Below are 20,382 nucleotides of genomic sequence, written 5' to 3' on the forward strand. Positions count from 1 at the left end.
CTTATTCTTATTCTTATTCTTATTCTTATTCTTATTCTTATTCTTATTTTTATTCCTATTCCTATTCCTGTCCTTTCCTTTCCTACTTCCAAATTACGTCGCTTTATTCCACTAGATTTATTCGAATATTATCCTATCGGTTTTTCTTTTTCTTTTTTCTTCTTACGTATTTTCTAACTCACACCAAGCTGGCTGTCCTCTTCCTTAAACTTAACGACCACACCAACGAACACTCCTTTCTTATTTATAATATGTGCGACAGCTGCGTCGTCGCACATTTTTTAAAAATCAGATTTGAAATTTTCATGTCTTTTTAACAAAAAAAGTAGGTAAATTTATTTAAAAGAATCTTTACTTGTGAGGATCTCTCTTTCTCTCTCTCTCTCTCTCTCTCTCTCTCTCTCTCTCTCTCTCTCTCTCTCGTTCTTTTCTTTTATATTCATTATCTCTATTAGATTTTTTTAAATTACCACGTTTTATTTCTTCTTCTGTTTCTTTTTCCTACCTTTTTTTTCTATTCCAAACACAATCTCAAGAATTTATTTTGTAAGACTAATGTCTACTTTGATTGTGCACGTAGATAGTGCTCTATGCAATAAACGTCAGAGGTAATCGCGAACGGTCTATCATTAGAGATCACCGCCTTCATTTCAGATAGAAATCTAAATGCACAGTTTACGTGGTCAAAAAAGAGAATAGTTTATCTTTCATTTATTGAAAAAATAATTGTGCGAAAAGCATTATAATATTTTTTGTTTTATATCTCTGAATAATTCTATTTAAAAAACAAATATTACTGTTTGATTGCAAACGTTTTTATGAAATAAATTCTTTTTTTATTATAAACGAAATATATGTGATTTGTAAATTGTCCAAAACAGTGCCATTTTAGATTCGTTTTAATCGATATAGTTACTTCTTAAATATTAAAAATCGATACTTGCTGAAAAATAAATTATTAGTTTATATTATAAATCCCGCGAAATGTATAGATTTGAAAATTTGAAAAATAGCGCCTTTTTAACTTCGTTTTAATCGATATAATTGCTTCTGGAATATTAAAAATCGATACCTCGTATATTTATAATTGTAGTATGTACATTGTATCGATATATCGAAATGTGACATAATTTATTATTAAATATGATCGTAATAATAAAAAATAAAGCATTAATTAAGTTATATTTGAATAGTTTGAAAGGTAAAAGAAAGTATTTCGTAAGTTCACAATTCGAAATTGTAAGTATCGAGAGTCGAATATCGATAGTTGAGATTTCGATACTTTTTCGATCTAACTACGTTCATTGAGCGGGACGCCGCGCCGTATGGCCATTGTGTTGTGTTATGTCGCATCGTATAAATTGCGTGATTCACGTGCAATAGAAATGCTCATGAGAAATGTAAGTTATTAAGGATAAAAGGACGGTGGTGTATAAGTAGCGAGGATAATCGTAAGTTCTTCAAATTATTTCAGTGAGTAAGAACAATATTGGATAGAATAGGTTACTTGCATTTTCTTGATTACAGTCATCTTGTGCCACACCCTGGCTTTGCCGATGCTGAACATTGAATTCCTGTCATTTCCATCACGTCAGGTTATAAATTTATTTATTTCATCATTACAGAATTATCGTATACATTTATGTTTATTTTTATAAAATATTTATATCTGAAATCAAAGGTTGACATTGCATGTTTTTGTTAGGCTATAAAATGAGAATGCATCCTATGTGGTTAGTTCTTTTGTGCTTTTTTGGAACTACGAATATTGTATTAACGCAAAATGTATTTTATGAGGAAGAACGATATAAATGCCCTCAGAATTGGGTTACATTTCAAGAATCTTGTTATCGCTTTATTAAAAGTCCAATAAAAGCACGAGAAGATGCCAGAAGAAATTGTCAAGCTTATCAGAGTGATCTAGTAGCGATTAATTCTTTGGAAGAACATGGATTTATATTATATCAATTGTTATGGCAAGATCCTCAGCACCGTCAATGGTATACCGGTATTAAGTATCAAGGCGGAACTTGGATAAATGAAGCAGACAATACACAGTTAGTAAATATGGATAATGCATTTTTACCTGAACCCTCTGATAATATTTTTGGAAGAGATTACTTGGCGTATTCTTATCACAATAATTTACAACGTTGGGGCTTGGAAAAGGTTACAGGCATAGATAAATTATTGTATATTTGTGAGGCACCTATTTCTAATTTGCATAATTTAGTTGAGGATGATCGTACATATGAATATGGCGTTCATGTTATTGATCCTTTGAAAGTACCAAGAGGACCATATTTTATCAAGCAACCTGCCAGTAAAGTATTTGATGTGTCAAATAGAAAAACAACTAATGAAATTTCTTTGAGTTGTTTTGCTGGTGGTTACCCAACACCGACTTATGAATGGTTTAAGGAAGAATATGAAAGTGATAGATTAATGGCAACAAAGATAGATCCATTGTTAAACACTAGATATACTATAAGTGGTGGTACACTTATTATTTATGACCCAGAACAAGTGAGATATTTTTATCTTTATATAAATTCCTATTTGTTAACGAGGAAAGCTCTGTAGATTTATTCATGTAATAATTGAATTCTTTGGACAGACAGAAGATCGAGGTACTTATCATTGCAAAGCAACAAATATGTTTGGCACTATTATATCAGAAAGCGTTGAGCTTTCTTTTGGATATATTTTGGAATTTAATTTAAAACGTTCTGAAGAACGAGGAGACCAGAATTGGGGCAAAGCAATTTATTGTGACCCACCTCAACATTTTCCTGGTGTAAAATATAATTGGGCACGTGAATATTTTCCAAATTTTGTGGAAGAAGATAAACGAGTATTTGTATCGTATGATGGTGCTCTTTACTTCTCTGCATTAGAAACAATCGATAGAGGCAATTATTCATGTAATGTCCAAAGTGAAGCATCTAATACAGGACGTAATGGACCATTTTTCCCATTGAGAGTCGATCCACATTGTAATTATTATTCTCAATTGATTTACTCAGTTTTATAAGTCTGCTAAAAAATTAATTTCTTTGATTTTATTTGTTTGTATTTTTAGCATCATTTCAACAACTAAAATTTCCTAATAACTTTCCAAAGGCATTCCCAGAAGCACCTGTAGCTGGTGAAGAAGTCAGATTAGAATGTATAGCGTTTGGATAGTATGTATATTTAGTAAACAAACGATTTATTGTACTAAAAGAAAGTTAGTTTATTGTACTAAAAGAAAACTATATTTTAGTCCAATTCCTTCATATAACTGGACTAGAAGAGGTGCTCCTTTACCAAGAGGTGTATACACAACAAGTTACAATCGTGTATTGATAATACCATACGTACATGTGGAAGATCAAGGAGAATATGTTTGTAGAGCACATAATGATAGGCACTCTATTGAAAATTCAGTAAGATTGTCTATCCAAGCTGCTCCCAATTTTACTATACCATTAACAGACAAACACATGGATAATAGAGGAGAGTTAACATGGACTTGTGAAGCTTTTGGTATTCCAGATGTAACATATAATTGGTTTAGAAATGGAGAGTTATTAGATATGGAAACGCTTCCACCAGAAGATAGAGATCGTTATCTCATTCAAGATAATGTTTTAAAAATAACACGATTAGATCCAGAAACAGACCAAGCTATGTATCAGTGTCGTGCTAAAAATCAACTGAAAACAAAATATTCATCCGCTCAGCTAAGAGTTTTATGTAAATTATCTCTTTTAACGATCTCTGCAATTATTCAATAATATATTCATTGCGATTTAATATATAATCTTGCAGCATTAAAACCATCTTTTAAAAAAAGACCTATGGAATCTGAGACATATGCAGCAGAAGGAGGTAATGTTACTATCATCTGTAATCCTGAAGCTGCCCCCAGACCGAAATTTGTATGGAAAAAGGATGGTAATGTGATTGGTGCTGGTGGTAGACGTAGAATTTTAGAGAAAGGAAGTCTGGTAATCAAACCAGTTTCACGAGACGACGAAGGAACTTACGTTTGTACGGCTACGAATGAATATGGAAGTGATGAAACTCGAGGAAGACTTATCGTATTACGTGAGATGAAATGATAAGATTATAAATTTAATATGCGCCCACACATATACATGTTTCATATAATCTTATCATCTCGTGAAACAAATACTGATTCTCTATAAATATTACAGGTGGTCCACGGTTAGTGGAAGCTTTACCACAGCGTATTATCATTGCTGTAAATCAGAATCAAACATTATACTGTTTAGCGGAAAATGATGAAATGTTAGACGTAGCATATATATGGACGCACAATGGTATGCGTATCAGAGAAAAAGATACTATCAACAATCCAAGGTTAAACATTAATGGGGGAACATTAAGTATCATTAATTCGACTCTCGGCGAAGCTGGAGAATACGAATGCATAGTTAAAAGTGCAGTGAGTCGAATTTCGAGTAAAACTATAGTAATTGTGGAGGGACCACCAGGTCCACCAGGAGGTGTTCAAGTTGTCAATATAGTTAGAACATCGGCAACGTTACGTTGGACCGATGGTGCGCTCAATGGTAGATCTATATTGATGTATACTATTAGTGCAAGAACAAATTGGAATCAGACATGGTTTAATCTTGTAGAAAGTATGTGTAATTTGTCGATAAATTCATCAGCTTATGTTATTGTACGTAACTGATATTTGGACTTCCTAAAATCCATTCCATGTGTCTTCTTTCACAGATATAACAGCTGTCGAGGTTGATAGATACAATGGTCGTAAAGAAGCATTCATCGAAAATGTATTAAATCCTTACACGACTTACGAATTTCGTATAGCAGCTTTCAATGAACTCGGTTATGGACTACCATCGATGCCATCCCCTCAATATAGTACACCGTCGAATAAACCTACCAAACCACCGAGTAACATCGGTGGAGGAGGTGGAAAAATAGGTGATCTTACAATGACATGGACCCCATTATCTCCGTCCGATCAAAATGGTCCTGGCGTTCATTACAGAGTTTTCTGGCGTCGTAAAGGTCACGAAACTGAATTTCAATCTCTACTATTACGTGAATATGGTAACGTTGGTATATGCGTTGTACAAATCCAGCACGAATATTATTATACCGAGTACGAAGTAAAAGTTCAATCGTTAAATGCAATTGGTTCTGGACCGGTTTCCGATATATATACGATCTTTAGTGCCGAAGATATGCCACAAGTGGCACCGCAGCAAGTCGTTGCTCATGGTTTCAACAGTACAAGTTTGAACGTCAGTTGGGCACCTATTGAACAAACTCGTGAAAAAGTTCGAGGGAAATTAATCGGTCATAGAATAAAGTACTGGAAGGAAAGTAATAAAGAAGAGGATGCCGTATATTACCTGTCTCGTACCACGAGACCGTGGTCACTCGTTGTGGGATTACAACCTGATACTTACTATTACGTTAAAGTTATGGCCTATAATTCTGCCGGAGAAGGGCCTGAGAGTGAACGCTACTTAGAGAGAACTTATCGTAAAGCTCCACAGAAACCACCGTCTTCGGTCCACGTGTATGGAGTGAATCCATCAACGGTTAGGGTTGTGTGGCGCTACGTCCAACCAAGCTTAGAAGAAGAACCATTAATAGGCTATAAAATACGTGTATGGGAGGTAGATCAAGACATGAGTACTGCAAACGATACCATTATCCCTGGAGGTTCTGAACTTGAAGCCGATATCACAAATTTGAGCCCTGGCAAAGCTTATCATTTGAGAGTACTCGCATTTAGTAATGGAGGTGATGGACATATGTCCAGTCCTGCGCATACATTCCAAATGGGTGATGCTGCTGCTTTTAGAAGCAGCGCGGGAAATAAAATCCTAGATGCTAGTTTAGGTATATGCTTATTATTACTTTTAAGAGCCTTCAATTACGTTTAAATGTAATTGAAGATTTCAATTTAGATTTATCAAAAGTCATAGATCGAAGTACGACTATAAAGTTTATTAAAAAGATCTTAAAAAGTATTCATACAAAAATGCTAATTCTTTGATGTAGCTTATAAAAATATTTAAGAAAAGAGGAAGCATGAGCCTATATAATGTTTATTAGGAAGCTCTAAAGAAAAGTATTTATCAAAACGCAGATTAAATTTAGCTTAGAAGAAGCCGTGAGGCGAAGTACGATTATGAAGTTTATCATAAAAGATCTTGAGAAGATATTTATCGCAAAATGAGAAGTACATTTTTATATCGATATTAATCGAACGTTAGAGATAAAGAAGGTATATAGAAAACGTTACAGATGTTTACATATTTTCTAGAGATTGACAATAGATCATTATCTCTCTTATCTTTAATCTATTCTATATTAGCTATATATTTTAACTATATGTTAAAAAAACAATTCGTATTTATAAAAGATTCTTAAGGTGCCTTTAGATACTTCTTACTGCCTTATTACTGAGATCGCATGTGACCATGGAAAACTCTGTAATGCTTTTTATATATCTTATCTTATTGTTATTAATAAGATTTTATATATCTAACTTTAATTAACCGAAGTGTTCTTATATCACTAGAGAGCAATAGTACATATACCTTTGTAAATAGTAGATTATTAACAATCGAGTTAACAGTAGTCGTCATTTTTTGTGACTATACTGTTACATTTATAAAAAAAAAAAAGCAAGATAAAAAGTATATATATATATATATATATATATAGAATCTATCGATATTATATACTAAATTTTATATATTACTTTTTAATTAGCAACTTTGTGCTAAAAGTAAAATAATTTTTAACGAAGATAAAAAGAAGATATGTTTATATCATAAGTAATGTGCATTTCATATAAATTCGGATTTTTATTCAATAATCAAAGCAATTTAATTTAATATAACTTATAAATTTATTATATATATTATAAAACGTTAACAATGCACCCGAGCCTCTATTTTTTATAAGAATCATATATAATTTTTCTTACTTAATATTACTTTGTAACGCTATATAAAAGAGAAAAAAAGGCAGCAAACTTCATTTCCGTCCATATGAATGCAAGTAACGAAATGTGTGAATAATTTTTAATGGATTATGTTACTTTAACAAACATTATTTGTCGCATATCGTTGCTTGAATATACATAGAATTAAAAGATTTATGTTCTATACCATAAGAATTTCTTATAAATATATAATCAATATTTTTTAATAATGCATTCTTTCTCTTTTTTATTTTTTATTTCTTTTTATTTATTTATTTATTTATTTCTTTTTATTAGCAATATATTTAATGCGTGGTACATTGAAGAGTACCAAGCTTTAATATGGGACACTTATCTTTCTTAAATAAAATTCTGAAATCATTCTCTATCAATATTTTTAGATAATAGGATAGGTTGATGAACTTGTGTAATCAATTGATAATACAAAAGATTATCTAATAATTTGTTCAAAGTATACAAGTACTTAAACGAACTTATATATAAAAGAAACTAAGATGAAGAGATTAGTTAGTAATATATCACCGATGAACTTGTATCTGTTAATAAAGGTAAGACATAGAACTTATTCAATACAAATTTGACATAGAATATAAAGACGAATATTGTGGATAATTTTGTTAAAAATCTGCGTTTTTGTTTTTATTTTTTTGGAGCATGAAAATATTACAAGATATAATGATGGCACGATAAACGCAATCAATATTACATATTACTATCAATATAAAAAAAGCGTTAATTAAATTACGCCTAACACAGAAATCAAATCTGTTTTAATCGAGATAATCGACTGCAATAAATATTATCATTGATATATATTCACGCACTTATGTCAAATCTACAAAGATATAAAGTTTTTTTTTTTTTTTCATGTGTCAAATATCTGCGTAATATCATGACGATGATAATAAAATAAAATAAAAAAAGATTAAAAAACAAGGTCAATAAAACAACGAACTCACGAAGAATGAGGTTAACCGAAGTGATCACAATAATACACATAATATCATGGTATGTTATCCTTGTTCTATATACACTTGGACAGTATTACGTTCATTAACCTTGATATACATTTTTTTTTTTTATTTTTAAAAAAGAAAAAAAGAAAAGTAGACAGCGAGAAAATTGTCGACGCGAAGGAAGACGAATAAGTATACATAATTTTCTTAAAATAATTCATACGTTAAAAAAAAACGATAAGATAAAAAAAAATTATAATGAAATAACAAAGCCTCTAAAAAAAAATAAATAAATAAATAAACTCAAAGTCCAAGTTTATATACTCGAACTTTTAACAACGTTTACATATCTATCGATGTAATCAAATGAATATATCCTACTCGTCATTGAAGATAACATTAAAAAAGGTTATAAAATAACGATAGACAAATTTCTATATTAAATTGAAACACATCTTAAAATAGATATATAAATAAAAATAATGACTTATTGAGAGAGTTGATGTATTATATACATCTAGGAAGTGATCAACCAGTTATTACCTTCACTCACAAATGCTCGTAAAAACGTTACTAATATTTATGTTTACGTATATCCATTAGGAGTGACGGAATTTACAGCTGTAAATACACGACTAACAATAAACGTGTACTGTTTGTCGAGGCTAAGAGTAACATTTGTAGTTCTATTTGAGTTAAAAGGAGTCATTAGCTAACTGTAAGTATTATAAGATCGTTAGAAATATCTATACGTTGGATTAATGCAATTTTACGCGCTTATTACGTTGCTGAATTTTATATAATTATTCATTATCACATAATAGTTTATTTCTTTTTTCAATATTATAAGTAAAAAGTATAAAGTATCCTCTTGATAGCAAATAATATGTAATCTTGTAAGATTAATCGCATTATGATTATTATCGATTACAATGATTTGTGTAGATCGATTGATTAGAATTGAATTATTGATAACATTATTTTTTATCAGTTATAATGATCAGTCGATTACTATTAAGATAAATGACATACGTATAAATTACTTGAACGAATGTGTCAACGGTAACGCAATAGTCTGTTTTACTTCGTGTCACAAGGTATGCCTTCATTTTTGTATTCGTGTGAATGTAAGATATAGTCTATATCTCTATGTGATCTCTTTCTAGATAAGACAAAAAAAACATTGTTAGAAGTATTTCAAACTCGCGCGTTATTTTATATCGAAAGACGTGCTTAGCGTTGATCAGTGGAATTTTGGGGTTTGTATTGATCTTTTTAAGTCGAAATTCTTTTTTATTGGATATTTGATATCCACAATTATATAAAAATTAGACAAATTTCTTTTTTGTTATAATAATATCAAATTTTATTAAAATAATTTCTTCAAAAAAAAAAAAAAAAAAGAAAAAAAAGATGTAAAAGTTTTTGAATTGCTTTATGTATTAAATATTCGAATATGGCGCGCTTCTGGTGGATTTTCAAATTTCATATTATTTTGATGAAAAGATCATTTTAGGATATTGAATATCTACAGTCAGATACAAATTAATCAATAATTATTTTTTTATTTTCGTGATAATATTAATTTTGATTAGAATAATTTTTCCGAAAAAAAGAAAGAGTAAAAATTTTTGAATTGTATAATAAATTGAATTGGCAAATATGGCGCGCTTTAGTAACGTCCAATACATCATCGTATTTCGTTGCTATGACATTTCCTTTGTCTGATACCTTTGCTTTTCGATTGCCATTCTGATTTCGCAAGACATAAAGATCCGTTGGTTGTGTATATATATATATATATATATATATATATATATATATATATATCCTTTGCTTGGATATAATACTTTGATTTCCGGGCTTTGGATTTTCTTAACTTTCTCACGGTTCACCATTAAAACATATGAATAGGTATGAATATGTATATATTTCTCGTCTTTAGTAATATCCAATGCCATTCATATTCTGTCGTCATTGTGTTTATTAAATTCTTTTCTATCTTCCTCTCACACGTTAAAACCACCCACTCGTTACATTACACGCTAGAGATCGTTTATAGTTAACACAAATCGCTGACTTCAACACTCACTTATTTAATCTCATACATACATACATACATATATATATATATATATATATATATATATATAAATTACCTGTACGTGTACATATTCACACAAATAAAATTAGCTCGTGAGAGTACAGCATAGAATACATGGAAACATAATCATAGAACACGCCCCTGGCTTCTTAACTAGTGATTGGAAAGCTTTAGAAGAGACGAAGATTTTATGTAGATTTATTCGTTTTTTTTTTTTTCTGATACGAGCAAAAATTTCATTAGAAAATAAAATACCAACATAAGTTCTTTTATTTTAATATAATTCATTGGCCATTGACGATTAGACGATCATTTGTAAATCATTAAATTTTGAAATTCATTTTATATGTAATTATCACTTTCTCCTATTATTTTTTTTTTTTTACATCTTTTAATCATGTTTAAAATAGTTTCATTTATATTAATTAAGAAAGATTACGATTGTTTTGCACGCAGGCGCACGCACAAATTCTTGTCCTTTGATGCGAGTATGTTGTATAACCTGCAAAAGCAAAGTCGAAAGAAAGAGAGAAAACATGTACGATTGAAAATAAGAAAGAATTTGTAAAGAAAAAAGAAAAAAGCACCGTGCAATTCTCTTTCCTCGTACGATGAAGGGGGGAAAAAAAACAGTATGTGCAAATATGCCGGCGATGAATCTCACTACTATCAAAAGTGATAGTTGTGTATGTGCATGTATATTAGAGACCAATGTACACGACTTTAAACGGCGGTGGTTGTGTATAAAAATGAAATGGGGCATTGGGTGAAAGTGCTCTTGGCTTGGAGGTCTTATATCAGATCAGTGTGCCAGGAGCAGCATAGGATGTCTATGGAGATTTTGTCTTCGTCCTAATGACGAGATCCCATCGTGTCTATAACGCTGTGTTTTTTTGAAAAAAAAATATATATATATACATATATACATATATATTTTTCTTTTCTCCTTTTTTCCAAATTATGCAATCGAAATCGCGTTGTCGTATCTTTCAATAAAGTTTATTCGTTCGATTGAATTAAGAGAAAAAAGTATTAAAGCACACATAGTTTTTGCAGAAATGGTGCTAACAGTGTGGATATGGTGCTTTCTTGTGTCGGCAAGTCAAGTGGTAATAGCTTTGGAAAATGGATTAGCTAAGACACCACCCATGGGGTGGTTAGCCTGGGAAAGATTTAGATGTAATACTGACTGCAAAAACGATCCTGACAATTGTATAAGGTAATGTATACTTTTACTTTCTTTTTCTGTCAAACTAGAATAGACTACGTTACATCGAGATGTCCATCTTTGAGATTTTATTATACATCTTTTTTGCTTTTATTTTAGTTGACTTTAATTTCATTATGAATATGGAAAATCAAGAAGATATGCTTGATAAACAATATATTAATATATTTGATTATAATAAATATTTATATATTTATTATTTTTTATATAAAGGTTTATAATAATAAATAAATTCATTCAAGATCTTTTAGAGTTAAATAATATGCATATATTTAATATTATAACTACTTGTTTACGTATTTTTGTTTTTTTCTGATACGCATATATACAAATATACATATATCTTGATAAAGTTCGTTTATTCCCTAGCAACATTATATATTTTATATTGCAGTGATCAACTATTTCGAACAATGGCAGACATTGTTGTAGCAGATGGTTATGCAGCAGTAGGATATGAATATATTAATATAGATGATTGTTGGTTAGAGAAAGACAGAAATTATAATGGTCAATTGGTCCCAGATAGGAAACGTTTCCCATATGGCATGAAAAATTTAGCTGATTATGTAAGTTAACATAATCTTTTAAAATATTATATTATATATGTTAGAAACTTGTAATGTTGAAGAATTTTTAGATCAAAATTGCTAACTCTTTATAACTATATAAAGTTTTGTGCTTTTTAAAGTGAAGTATTACTCTAATATTATTATTATTTATATTTATTTATTTTGCATAATTGTGTAGATACATTCAAAAGGACTTAAATTTGGAATTTACGAAGATTTTGGCAATTACACATGTGCTGGTTATCCTGGAGTAATTGGATATCTAGAAACTGATGCATTGACCTTTGCATCTTGGGATGTAGATTATGTAAAACTTGATGGGTGTTATGCACATCCATCAGAAATGGATAGAGGTATGTTTATATTAAGGCATTATTTATATTATATTAGTAATGAATATTTTTATTAATTAATATGAATATTTTTAAATAATTTATATATATATAATTTTCATTATTACTGTGAATATAAAATGACCACATCACTTAATATTTTAGGATATCCAGAATTTGGATTCTATCTAAATCAAACAGGCAGACCTATGATATATTCATGCAGTTGGCCTGTTTATCAAATTTATGCTGGTATGCAGGTTAGTATTATAAAAATCTAAATTTTCTAATCGATTCTCTAATAATATGATTTTTTAATTTTATTTTTGTAGAGCATTATTTAATTATTTTTATAATTTTTTCAATTTCTCAAATATCCTCTCTAAAGTTTCTCTCATCTCAATAAGAGTGCTGCAAATTTTTCTACTTCTTCATTTTTTTTTATAACAAGCATAAGACTAGCTCTGTCTATACAATGGCATACTACATTGTTAGTTCTCTGTTACGAGTGTGCCCCACTCTAATCCTCTCTCTACCTGTGATCACCGTAATCTTTACTACGCGAAGAGACGCTACGGATTGATAAACACGAGATCGGCAGCGAGTGAGAGTGATGGAGTGGGGAGAGTATCACACATATTATGGGTACCTCCATATGGAGAGTATACTTAGGAAACGGGAGGTGTACACTGACACGTATATTATTCAGTTGCACGAAATGAAAAAAATTACTCGCGAGTATAATAAGAGTATAATAACGACCATACTTTTCTTCTCAGTTGACAGTAAAAGTACAAGTGATTAGTAAAATCTTACCACACTTTCATTCATTTAATTGTCTAGTCACATTCATAGTTAATTATATTCGTAACATATAATTGTAACTATACCATGCAGTACATGTATTCAATTTTTAGCCAAACTTTACTGCAATAATAGAACATTGCAATCTCTGGAGAAATTTTGATGACATACAAGATTCTTGGAACAGTTTAGAAAGTATTATTGATTATTATGGAAATAATCAGGATTCTATTGTACCAAATGCTGGACCTGGACACTGGAATGATCCTGATATGTTAATTATTGGTAACTTTGGTTTAAGTTATGAACAAAGTAAAACGCAAATGGCTCTATGGGCTATTTTAGCTGCACCTTTGTTAATGTCTGTTGATCTTCGAACAATCAGACCAGAATATAAAGCTATTTTACAAAACAAAAAAATAATTGCTGTGGATCAAGATCCACTTGGTATACAAGGTCGTCGTATATATAAAGTTAGTAATCTCATTATACACGTTGAAATTATATATATATGAACACATTCGAGAATACGATAAAACTTCTTTTTTTGTAGCATAAAGGTATTGAAATATGGGCACGACCAATAACGCCAATACATCAATCATATTATTCTTACGCAATTGCGTTCTTGAATAGAAGAACAGATGGTACACCTTCGGACGTTTCAGTTACATTAAAAGAACTTGGTTTACAATATCCTGGAGGATACAAAGTAGAAGTATGTTATTAATATTAAAATTCATCATTTACTTAGTATATAAGCAAAATATTTATAATGAAAATATTTGTAGGATTTATACGAAGATGTGAACTATGGTGTCTTATTGCCACATACAAAGATAAAAGTTAAAGTAAATCCATCTGGGGTAGTTATTCTACGATGTGATTTACAACTTGAAGACATCTATACCTCAAGTCATTATACATCTTATGAGCCTTTAAATCAAGTTTTTAAAGTTAGGCAAAATCCATATGAATAATGAGATGTTCAATATTACATTTCTTTTTGGTTTCTTTTTACTATAAATATTTGATCATGCTATAATATATTTCCGAAAATAAGAAGTAAAAAGTTTTATATAAGTCGTAAGTTTATTAAAAATATTAGAAAAAAAAATATTAACTTTATAAAAGAAATTAGATTTTATATTCTATGATATATAATATATGGTGAATTTTTTCTTACAAATATTCAAAATTCACCAATAACATCGTATATATGTAACATTTTCTAACATATTTACATATTCATTTTTTTTGATGATATGCACCACGCGTAAGCATTATCAAAAATACGTTGCCAAGGCGACCTTTCATATCTCCATTCTACAGGTTTCCAAGGCCATTGCCACATTTGTGTACACCTTTCTGGATGTGGCATCATAGCCAAGTGTCGACCGTCAGTTGAACATATAGCAGCTATACCCTCTAATGAAAATGATTTGTTCTTTTATAATTTTATATATAGATAAGTTTATATATATTATTATTTTATAAAACTTACACACATATTTATCAACTCACCTATGCTACCATTGGGATTGAATGGATATTTATCAGTGGGATTACCATAATCATCGGTATATTTAATCGCAAGACAGTTTAATTTTTTCAGTGTATACAATAATTCACTGTTGCGAAATGTAAATCTTCCTTCACCATGTGCAATCCATACACCAAATACACTACCCTCCATTCCTTGCAGCATGATAGACGGTGATTTTTCAATTCTAACATTACTCCATCGACATTCAAATCTTTCTGATATATTATGATCTAAGAAAATATCTGGTTCTTCTTTACAACCTATAGAAATAATACGTAGTATCTCTGCATGCCAAAATTTTATATTTTTCTATATAACATACAAATTTACCATTGTCTTTTCCAATCCATCCTAACAAACTCATTAATTGACAGCCATTACACACTCCTAAACTGAACGTGTCTTTGGAATTAACAAATATTTCTAACTGTTTTTCTAATAGTGGGTGAAATTTCAAACACGCCGCCCATCCTTTTGCAGAGCCTAAAACGTCTGTAAATAATTTTCATTATTAAAGGAATACATATAAATATTTTTATTATTTATTTGAATACATGATATTTTACCTGCATAACTAAATCCTCCAGGAAAAATAACACCTTTGAATCTATCAAGTGTAATATCATTATTTAATAAATCTTGCATTGTTACATCCCAGACTTCAAAACCTGCTTGTTCCAAAGACACGGCCATTTCTCTGTCTCCATTTATCCCTTCCTCGCGAATTACAGCAACTTTTATATTAGCTGTAATACAATTTTACATGTTATTATATACATAGTAATATCATAAAAAATTCATATACTAATTTACATTACACTTACAGGTTAATAATCTTTCAATTGAATGAAGTTTATGATCAGGATTAAATGTTAACTTATAATCAGGAATAGTCCTTTCTTTCAGTCCATTAAATTCTTCTAGAGCACAGCTAATATTAGTTTGTCTACGTTCTAATTGATAACTTGTTTCTTCCCATGTATACATTAATGGTTGGATAGTAGTATCTAATACAGTCTTTTCATTTACTTTAAAAGTCACCTAAAATAGAAAGAATCATTTAATTTGATGCATAATAAATATTTGCAAGAATGAACATAGAAATTACCTTCGATTGAAATCCCAAACCAACAGATTTTCCTATTAAATATATTGGAATATTAAACTGATTAAATACATTGATTAAATATTCATAATTATTTCCTTCTATTTCTAGAATCCATCCAACTTCCTCACAGAATAAAATATCTATAGGAGATCCAGATTTATGAGAAATATTAATATCTAATCCAGACATTCCAGCAAAAGCCATTTCTAATATACAAGTGATCAGTCCTCCATCACTTATATCATGACCTGCTAATACTTTTCCCTCTGCACAATATAATATTATATATTTATTAAAATAGAAAAAGATTTATTTTTAAATAGAACTTATTACATATATATTTAAAAGACACTACCTTTTATCAATTTTTGTGTAGCATTAAATGCATTTTTAATTAGAATTGCATTTTCTACATTTGGAGTATCATTACCAAGCTGTTTGTAAACTTGTGCTAAAGCTGTCCCACCAATACGACTTTTTCCATTTGATAAATCAACGTAGATTAGATGACCTTCTTTTCCAGATGAAGGCGCTTTTAAGTCAGGTGTTATTACCTGATAAAATTAAAACATTAAAACATTAATATATAATAAAACACAAGATAAAACAAAACATTAAAATTATTAGAAAAAATATTTACTCACTTGTCGTATATCAGGACATGGTGCATAACAAGAAACAACAAGTGTTCCTGGTGCTTTAACAACATTTTTTTCTACACGTGCAGCCATACTAAGAGAATCTTTACCACCATCAATAGCTATACCAAACTCTTTCATAACAGAGCACAGAGCAGTACATGCTTCGTACATTGCTGCACCTTCTCCTGGTAATTTTGCAGCCCACATCCAATTTCCGCTACATTTAACATCCTAAAAATAAGATGATTATAAATTTAGTAAGATTATATATTTGATATTGCGTCTACGAATAATATAAGTTTAATAAATATTAAAAACCTGAATATCTGAAATTGCAGCAAATACTAAATTACTTAAAGCTTCTGCTACTGTCATACGTGCTCCAGCAGATGCATTCACAAGGCCTTTTATTGGTTGTTCGCCGATCGATGTTGCAATTCCATGCTGAAATAATATGTAAGAAAATTTTTATAATAACTAATCATTCCTAAAAATAGAAATGATTAATTAAAATGCATTCTCTTACTGTTGAATACATTGAAACAGCTGTTACAGCAACATCAGCTAAAGGAGTATGTAATGGACCAACACATTGTTGTTGTGCAATTAATCCTGTGACACAGCGATCAACTTTATTAACTAAATAACGTTTACTAGCAACTGCAGGCAAACGTAGAACTCTATCAAGAATTGAATCCACTGTCAAATCATTGGACAAATAGATTGGTGATAAATGCAGCTGTTTTCTTATAAGATTATATGTCTATAGATAATAAATATTTAATTGTTAAAATTTCTTTATATATTAGTAGATATAGTAAATTATTTAAATAGTTTCTTACCTTTTGTGGCATCTTGCCAAGTACTAACTCAAGTTCTAAATCAACTGGATATCTTATATTATTTTGTTCATATTTTGATAAATCAAAATCATCCTCTTCAGAAAGGATAATTTTTCCATTTCCAATTATCTTTCCAATAAAATTAATGGGACATTTTTCACGTCCCGCTATTTGCTTGAGCAACTCAACATCCTTTGATTTACAGAGAATAGCATTATTTTCTTGATATTCAGCACCCCATAATTCTAATGTACTAATACTAGGATCACCCAATTCAAATTTCTTTGTAAATATTACAGCTCCAGCAGGTTCAACTAATTCCTTTAATACATTGCCTAAATATGAATTCATTATATTAAATATAATATATTAAATTAAATTATAATAATGAAATTGACATTATTTAATGAATGGAACAAATTTAACACTATTTACCATTTCCTCCTGCACCTTGATCATGAATGCTAAGAATTGGATTATTTGAACCTAATTCTCCACATGCACGAATTACTCTATTTAATTTTTGTTCCATTTCAGGATCACCTCTTTGCACTGCTCCAAAGTCTAAATCTGATTCATTATCACCTTGTACCTATAAATTATTGAACATGTAATAATATAAAAGGCAGTATTATACAAAAATAATTATTTGTAAAAAACATACTTCAACAGAGCTTGCTGCACCACCACCAACACCAATTCTATAAACAGGTCCTCCAATTTTTACAATTTCCATATCTATAAAAAAAATATTTTTAATGTAACATATAATGTATTGTATTTCCATATTGATTGCTTACCTTTTTCTGGTAATTCTTTCTTTGTCATATTTGCATCCACTGTACCTACACCTCCAGTAAACATTATAGGTTTTATCCATTCTCTTCTAATATTTTCATGATCTAGCAACCCAAAAGAACGTACAAAACCAGATATAATTGGTTCTCCAAATTTATTTCCATAATCAGATGCTCCATTACTTGCTTCAATTATAATTTGTAATGGTGATGCCATATTACTAGGATAAAGCCATTCTTTGTCTTCCCAAGGTAAACTATAATCTTTAAGACAAAGATATATTAGATATAATTATGATATGTATATATATATATATATATATCTATTTATTTATTCATTTATTTATTAAATAAATAGGAAACCTGGAATAAGAAGATTTCCAACACTATATCCTGCAGTTCCAGCAATATAATAGCCTCCTTTACCAATAGCTTGTATATCTCTTATACGTCCTCCTGTTCCTGTTGTAGCACCACTGAAAATTTTATTTGTTACTTGTGGAAAGTATAAAGAATACAATATCTAGATACACAATAAATAAAAGACTTAAATATTACCTGAATGGAGCAACACCAGTTGGAAAATTATGTGTTTCTGCAGTAAATATTAAATCTTGCTTAATTTTTTCTACATTAAAATGACTACATTTTGATGGGTTTGCCGGTCTCAACAAGTTTATTTCATAGCCTTTAATAGCACTGCTATTATCACTGAATTTAATGACATTGTTTGGATTTGAATAATTTTGTGTATCGATTATCATATCAAGTAAAGATTGATTTTTTTCTTCTCCATCAATGATCATCTTTCCTTTAAAAAACCAATGTCGGCTATGCTCGCTGTTTGATTGTGCCAAATCAAAACATTCAACACTAGTTGGATTACGTTTAAGTTTATGCAAAAACAAGTTTGTATAATAATCCAAATCCCAATTATCAAAGGCAAGACCTGTATCATGAGAGAATTATATTCTTCAATTTCTTTATTTTGATTTATTATTTAATTAAAATAATTAATGACATATACCTAATTTATAGCTTACATCCTCTAAAGCTTTTCTACCATATTTTAATATATCTACTTCAAACCATTTTTCAGGTTTAAATCCATGGTCAAAAGTCTCTATAGGTTTTACATATCTACATTCTGTCATCTTGTCATGTAAAACATCTACAATCTACAATAATGAAAATTCATTACATTATGTAAATATACATATTATATTTTTTCTTTTTTTTTATTACTTAACTAAAATTGACAAAAATAACTAATATATTTACATACTTTAGATTCTGTAATTTGATCTAATGTACCATTATGTACGATATAATATCTGGTAGATATTTCTACTCTTGTTACTTTATGTAAGTGTATTGATTTGCATATGGATATTACATTACTTGAAAATGCAGTAGAAAAATTCAATCTGGAATAAGGTATTATTATTTGTTAACATAAAATTATTATTTTTTATATAATAAAAATAAGAAATAATTACCTTGGACCAATTTCAATAACAGTAATTGTACTATTATTTTGATCAAATACACTAACGTTTTTTAATGTGTCAGTTTCTATAGGCGAAACTAATAACCATTGTAACAATTGTATTTCTTTTTCATTTAATTCTTCTTTAATTTCAATATAATAGCACAATTCAGTTTTAAGATCACTCACTATACTTGATACTTTACATATATCACTTAATTTAGTTTTCAGTTGTGCTGATTTTAATCCAGGTAGTTTATAAAATTTTAATATTGCCATTATATATAAAATCAAATACAAATCAAATTAGAACACTGAATATTATTCTTCCACCGCGTGGAAAAGATCTACTAGCAATCGTTGTTGTTTTAGCAATTTATTGTAAACTAAATACATTGATTAGATCCCCCAGTAAGTTGTTTAGATAAAAAACTTCAGTTACATTACGATATCGTTAATTATTCATTGAAGATTCTTGCAAAATACTTTTTACTTTTTTTTCGTAATCTTCCTATCAAAGCAACTATTACGAGGTCATCAAGGCCATTGATATCACACATTACAATATTATTTCATCGATTAACGTCATATTTATTTTGTATTATATTTATCAATATTGTTATCGCACTATTTAAATAATGATAAAAAACAATTATTTTCCAATAAATGAAAAATTGAAATTTAAATCTACTTAATAAAAGCCATGCGCAGTTCACCATTTTTCTAATTTAATGCAGCATGGTACAATTTTTAACAGCGACGCATGGTTAGATGTTCTTTGAAGATTCTTGGAAAATAATTGAAAATATAACATGTGTAAAGTAATTATGTATTAAGGATCATGTTATTTATAAAAATAGTAATTTATATTTTCTTATTTTATAGAATTAATATTTTATTTTGCAGGTTTCATTGAATAATTTCTTAATCAAAATCGATATAATAGATCATTATTGC

The 20,382-nt window shown here is 29.4% G+C and overlaps 3 protein-coding genes across 9 annotated transcripts; 2 read left to right on the top strand and 1 right to left on the bottom strand.

Annotated features, from left to right (window-relative positions):
• Nucleotides 1–1,290: 1,290 nt before the first annotated feature.
• Nucleotides 1,291–6,721, top strand: LOC122635642 (contactin). Its single transcript, XM_043826079.1, has 9 exons — nucleotides 1,291–1,451; nucleotides 1,528–1,595; nucleotides 1,706–2,526; nucleotides 2,618–2,996; nucleotides 3,083–3,185; nucleotides 3,266–3,738; nucleotides 3,814–4,092; nucleotides 4,203–4,652; nucleotides 4,750–6,721. The coding sequence occupies exons 3-9, from the start codon at nucleotides 1,714–1,716 to the stop codon at nucleotides 5,934–5,936; spliced, it is 3,684 nt and encodes a 1,227-aa protein (XP_043682014.1). The 5' UTR covers nucleotides 1,291–1,451; nucleotides 1,528–1,595; nucleotides 1,706–1,713; the 3' UTR covers nucleotides 5,937–6,721.
• A 752-nt stretch (nucleotides 6,722–7,473) lies between these two features.
• On the top strand, nucleotides 7,474–15,078 carry LOC122635643 (alpha-N-acetylgalactosaminidase). Of its 7 annotated transcripts, XM_043826084.1 has the most exons (10): nucleotides 9,041–9,059; nucleotides 9,129–9,221; nucleotides 11,123–11,285; nucleotides 11,689–11,863; nucleotides 12,045–12,219; nucleotides 12,364–12,458; nucleotides 13,116–13,475; nucleotides 13,556–13,720; nucleotides 13,794–14,088; nucleotides 14,335–15,078. In XM_043826084.1, the coding sequence occupies exons 3-9, from the start codon at nucleotides 11,125–11,127 to the stop codon at nucleotides 13,980–13,982; spliced, it is 1,320 nt and encodes a 439-aa protein (XP_043682019.1). In that variant the 5' UTR covers nucleotides 9,041–9,059; nucleotides 9,129–9,221; nucleotides 11,123–11,124; the 3' UTR covers nucleotides 13,983–14,088; nucleotides 14,335–15,078. The 7 variants fall into 7 exon arrangements, with proteins under 7 accessions (XP_043682016.1, XP_043682015.1, XP_043682020.1 ...); XM_043826081.1 differs by lacking the exons at nucleotides 9,041–9,059; nucleotides 9,129–9,221 and adding an exon at nucleotides 7,474–7,554; XM_043826080.1 differs by lacking the exons at nucleotides 9,041–9,059; nucleotides 9,129–9,221 and adding an exon at nucleotides 7,475–7,554 and having other exon boundaries at nucleotides 11,114–11,285.
• LOC122635641 (phosphoribosylformylglycinamidine synthase) lies at nucleotides 14,136–20,109 on the bottom strand. The gene is made up of 19 exons (XM_043826078.1): nucleotides 19,436–20,109; nucleotides 19,222–19,363; nucleotides 18,964–19,114; nucleotides 18,495–18,885; nucleotides 18,300–18,412; nucleotides 17,940–18,200; nucleotides 17,804–17,877; nucleotides 17,575–17,731; nucleotides 17,140–17,474; nucleotides 16,824–17,060; nucleotides 16,616–16,741; nucleotides 16,301–16,528; nucleotides 16,012–16,210; nucleotides 15,657–15,922; nucleotides 15,373–15,589; nucleotides 15,115–15,294; nucleotides 14,879–15,040; nucleotides 14,527–14,808; nucleotides 14,136–14,430 (listed from the first exon to the last, which is right to left on the bottom strand). The coding sequence occupies exons 1-19, from the start codon at nucleotides 19,702–19,704 to the stop codon at nucleotides 14,243–14,245; spliced, it is 3,978 nt and encodes a 1,325-aa protein (XP_043682013.1). The 5' UTR covers nucleotides 19,705–20,109; the 3' UTR covers nucleotides 14,136–14,242.
• Nucleotides 20,110–20,382: the final 273 nt, after the last annotated feature.

The sequence above is a fragment of the Vespula pensylvanica genome, chromosome 18, assembly GCF_014466175.1.
Source record: "Vespula pensylvanica isolate Volc-1 chromosome 18, ASM1446617v1, whole genome shotgun sequence".
NCBI classification, from domain to species: domain Eukaryota; kingdom Metazoa; phylum Arthropoda; class Insecta; order Hymenoptera; family Vespidae; genus Vespula; species Vespula pensylvanica.

Coding starts and splice junctions, on each gene's coding strand:
- LOC122635642 (XM_043826079.1), top strand. CDS start 1,714: ATGAGAATGCATCCTATGTGGTTAGTTCTTTTGTGCTTTTTTGGAACT. Junction 2,997..3,082: donor ATTGAGAGTCGATCCACATT/GTAATTATTATT, acceptor TTGTATTTTTAG/CATCATTTCAACAACTAAAA. Junction 4,093..4,202: donor AGGAAGACTTATCGTATTAC/GTGAGATGAAAT, acceptor TAAATATTACAG/GTGGTCCACGGTTAGTGGAA.
- LOC122635643 (XM_043826081.1), top strand. CDS start 11,125: ATGGTGCTAACAGTGTGGATATGGTGCTTTCTTGTGTCGGCAAGTCAA. Junction 12,459..13,115: donor AAATTTATGCTGGTATGCAG/GTTAGTATTATA, acceptor TTCAATTTTTAG/CCAAACTTTACTGCAATAAT. Junction 13,721..13,793: donor CTGGAGGATACAAAGTAGAA/GTATGTTATTAA, acceptor AAATATTTGTAG/GATTTATACGAAGATGTGAA.
- LOC122635641 (XM_043826078.1), bottom strand. CDS start 19,704: ATGGCAATATTAAAATTTTATAAACTACCTGGATTAAAATCAGCACAA. Junction 16,529..16,615: donor CTGCAATTTCAGATATTCAG/GTTTTTAATATT, acceptor TCTTATTTTTAG/GATGTTAAATGTAGCGGAAA. Junction 16,211..16,300: donor CATGTCCTGATATACGACAA/GTGAGTAAATAT, acceptor TAATTTTATCAG/GTAATAACACCTGACTTAAA.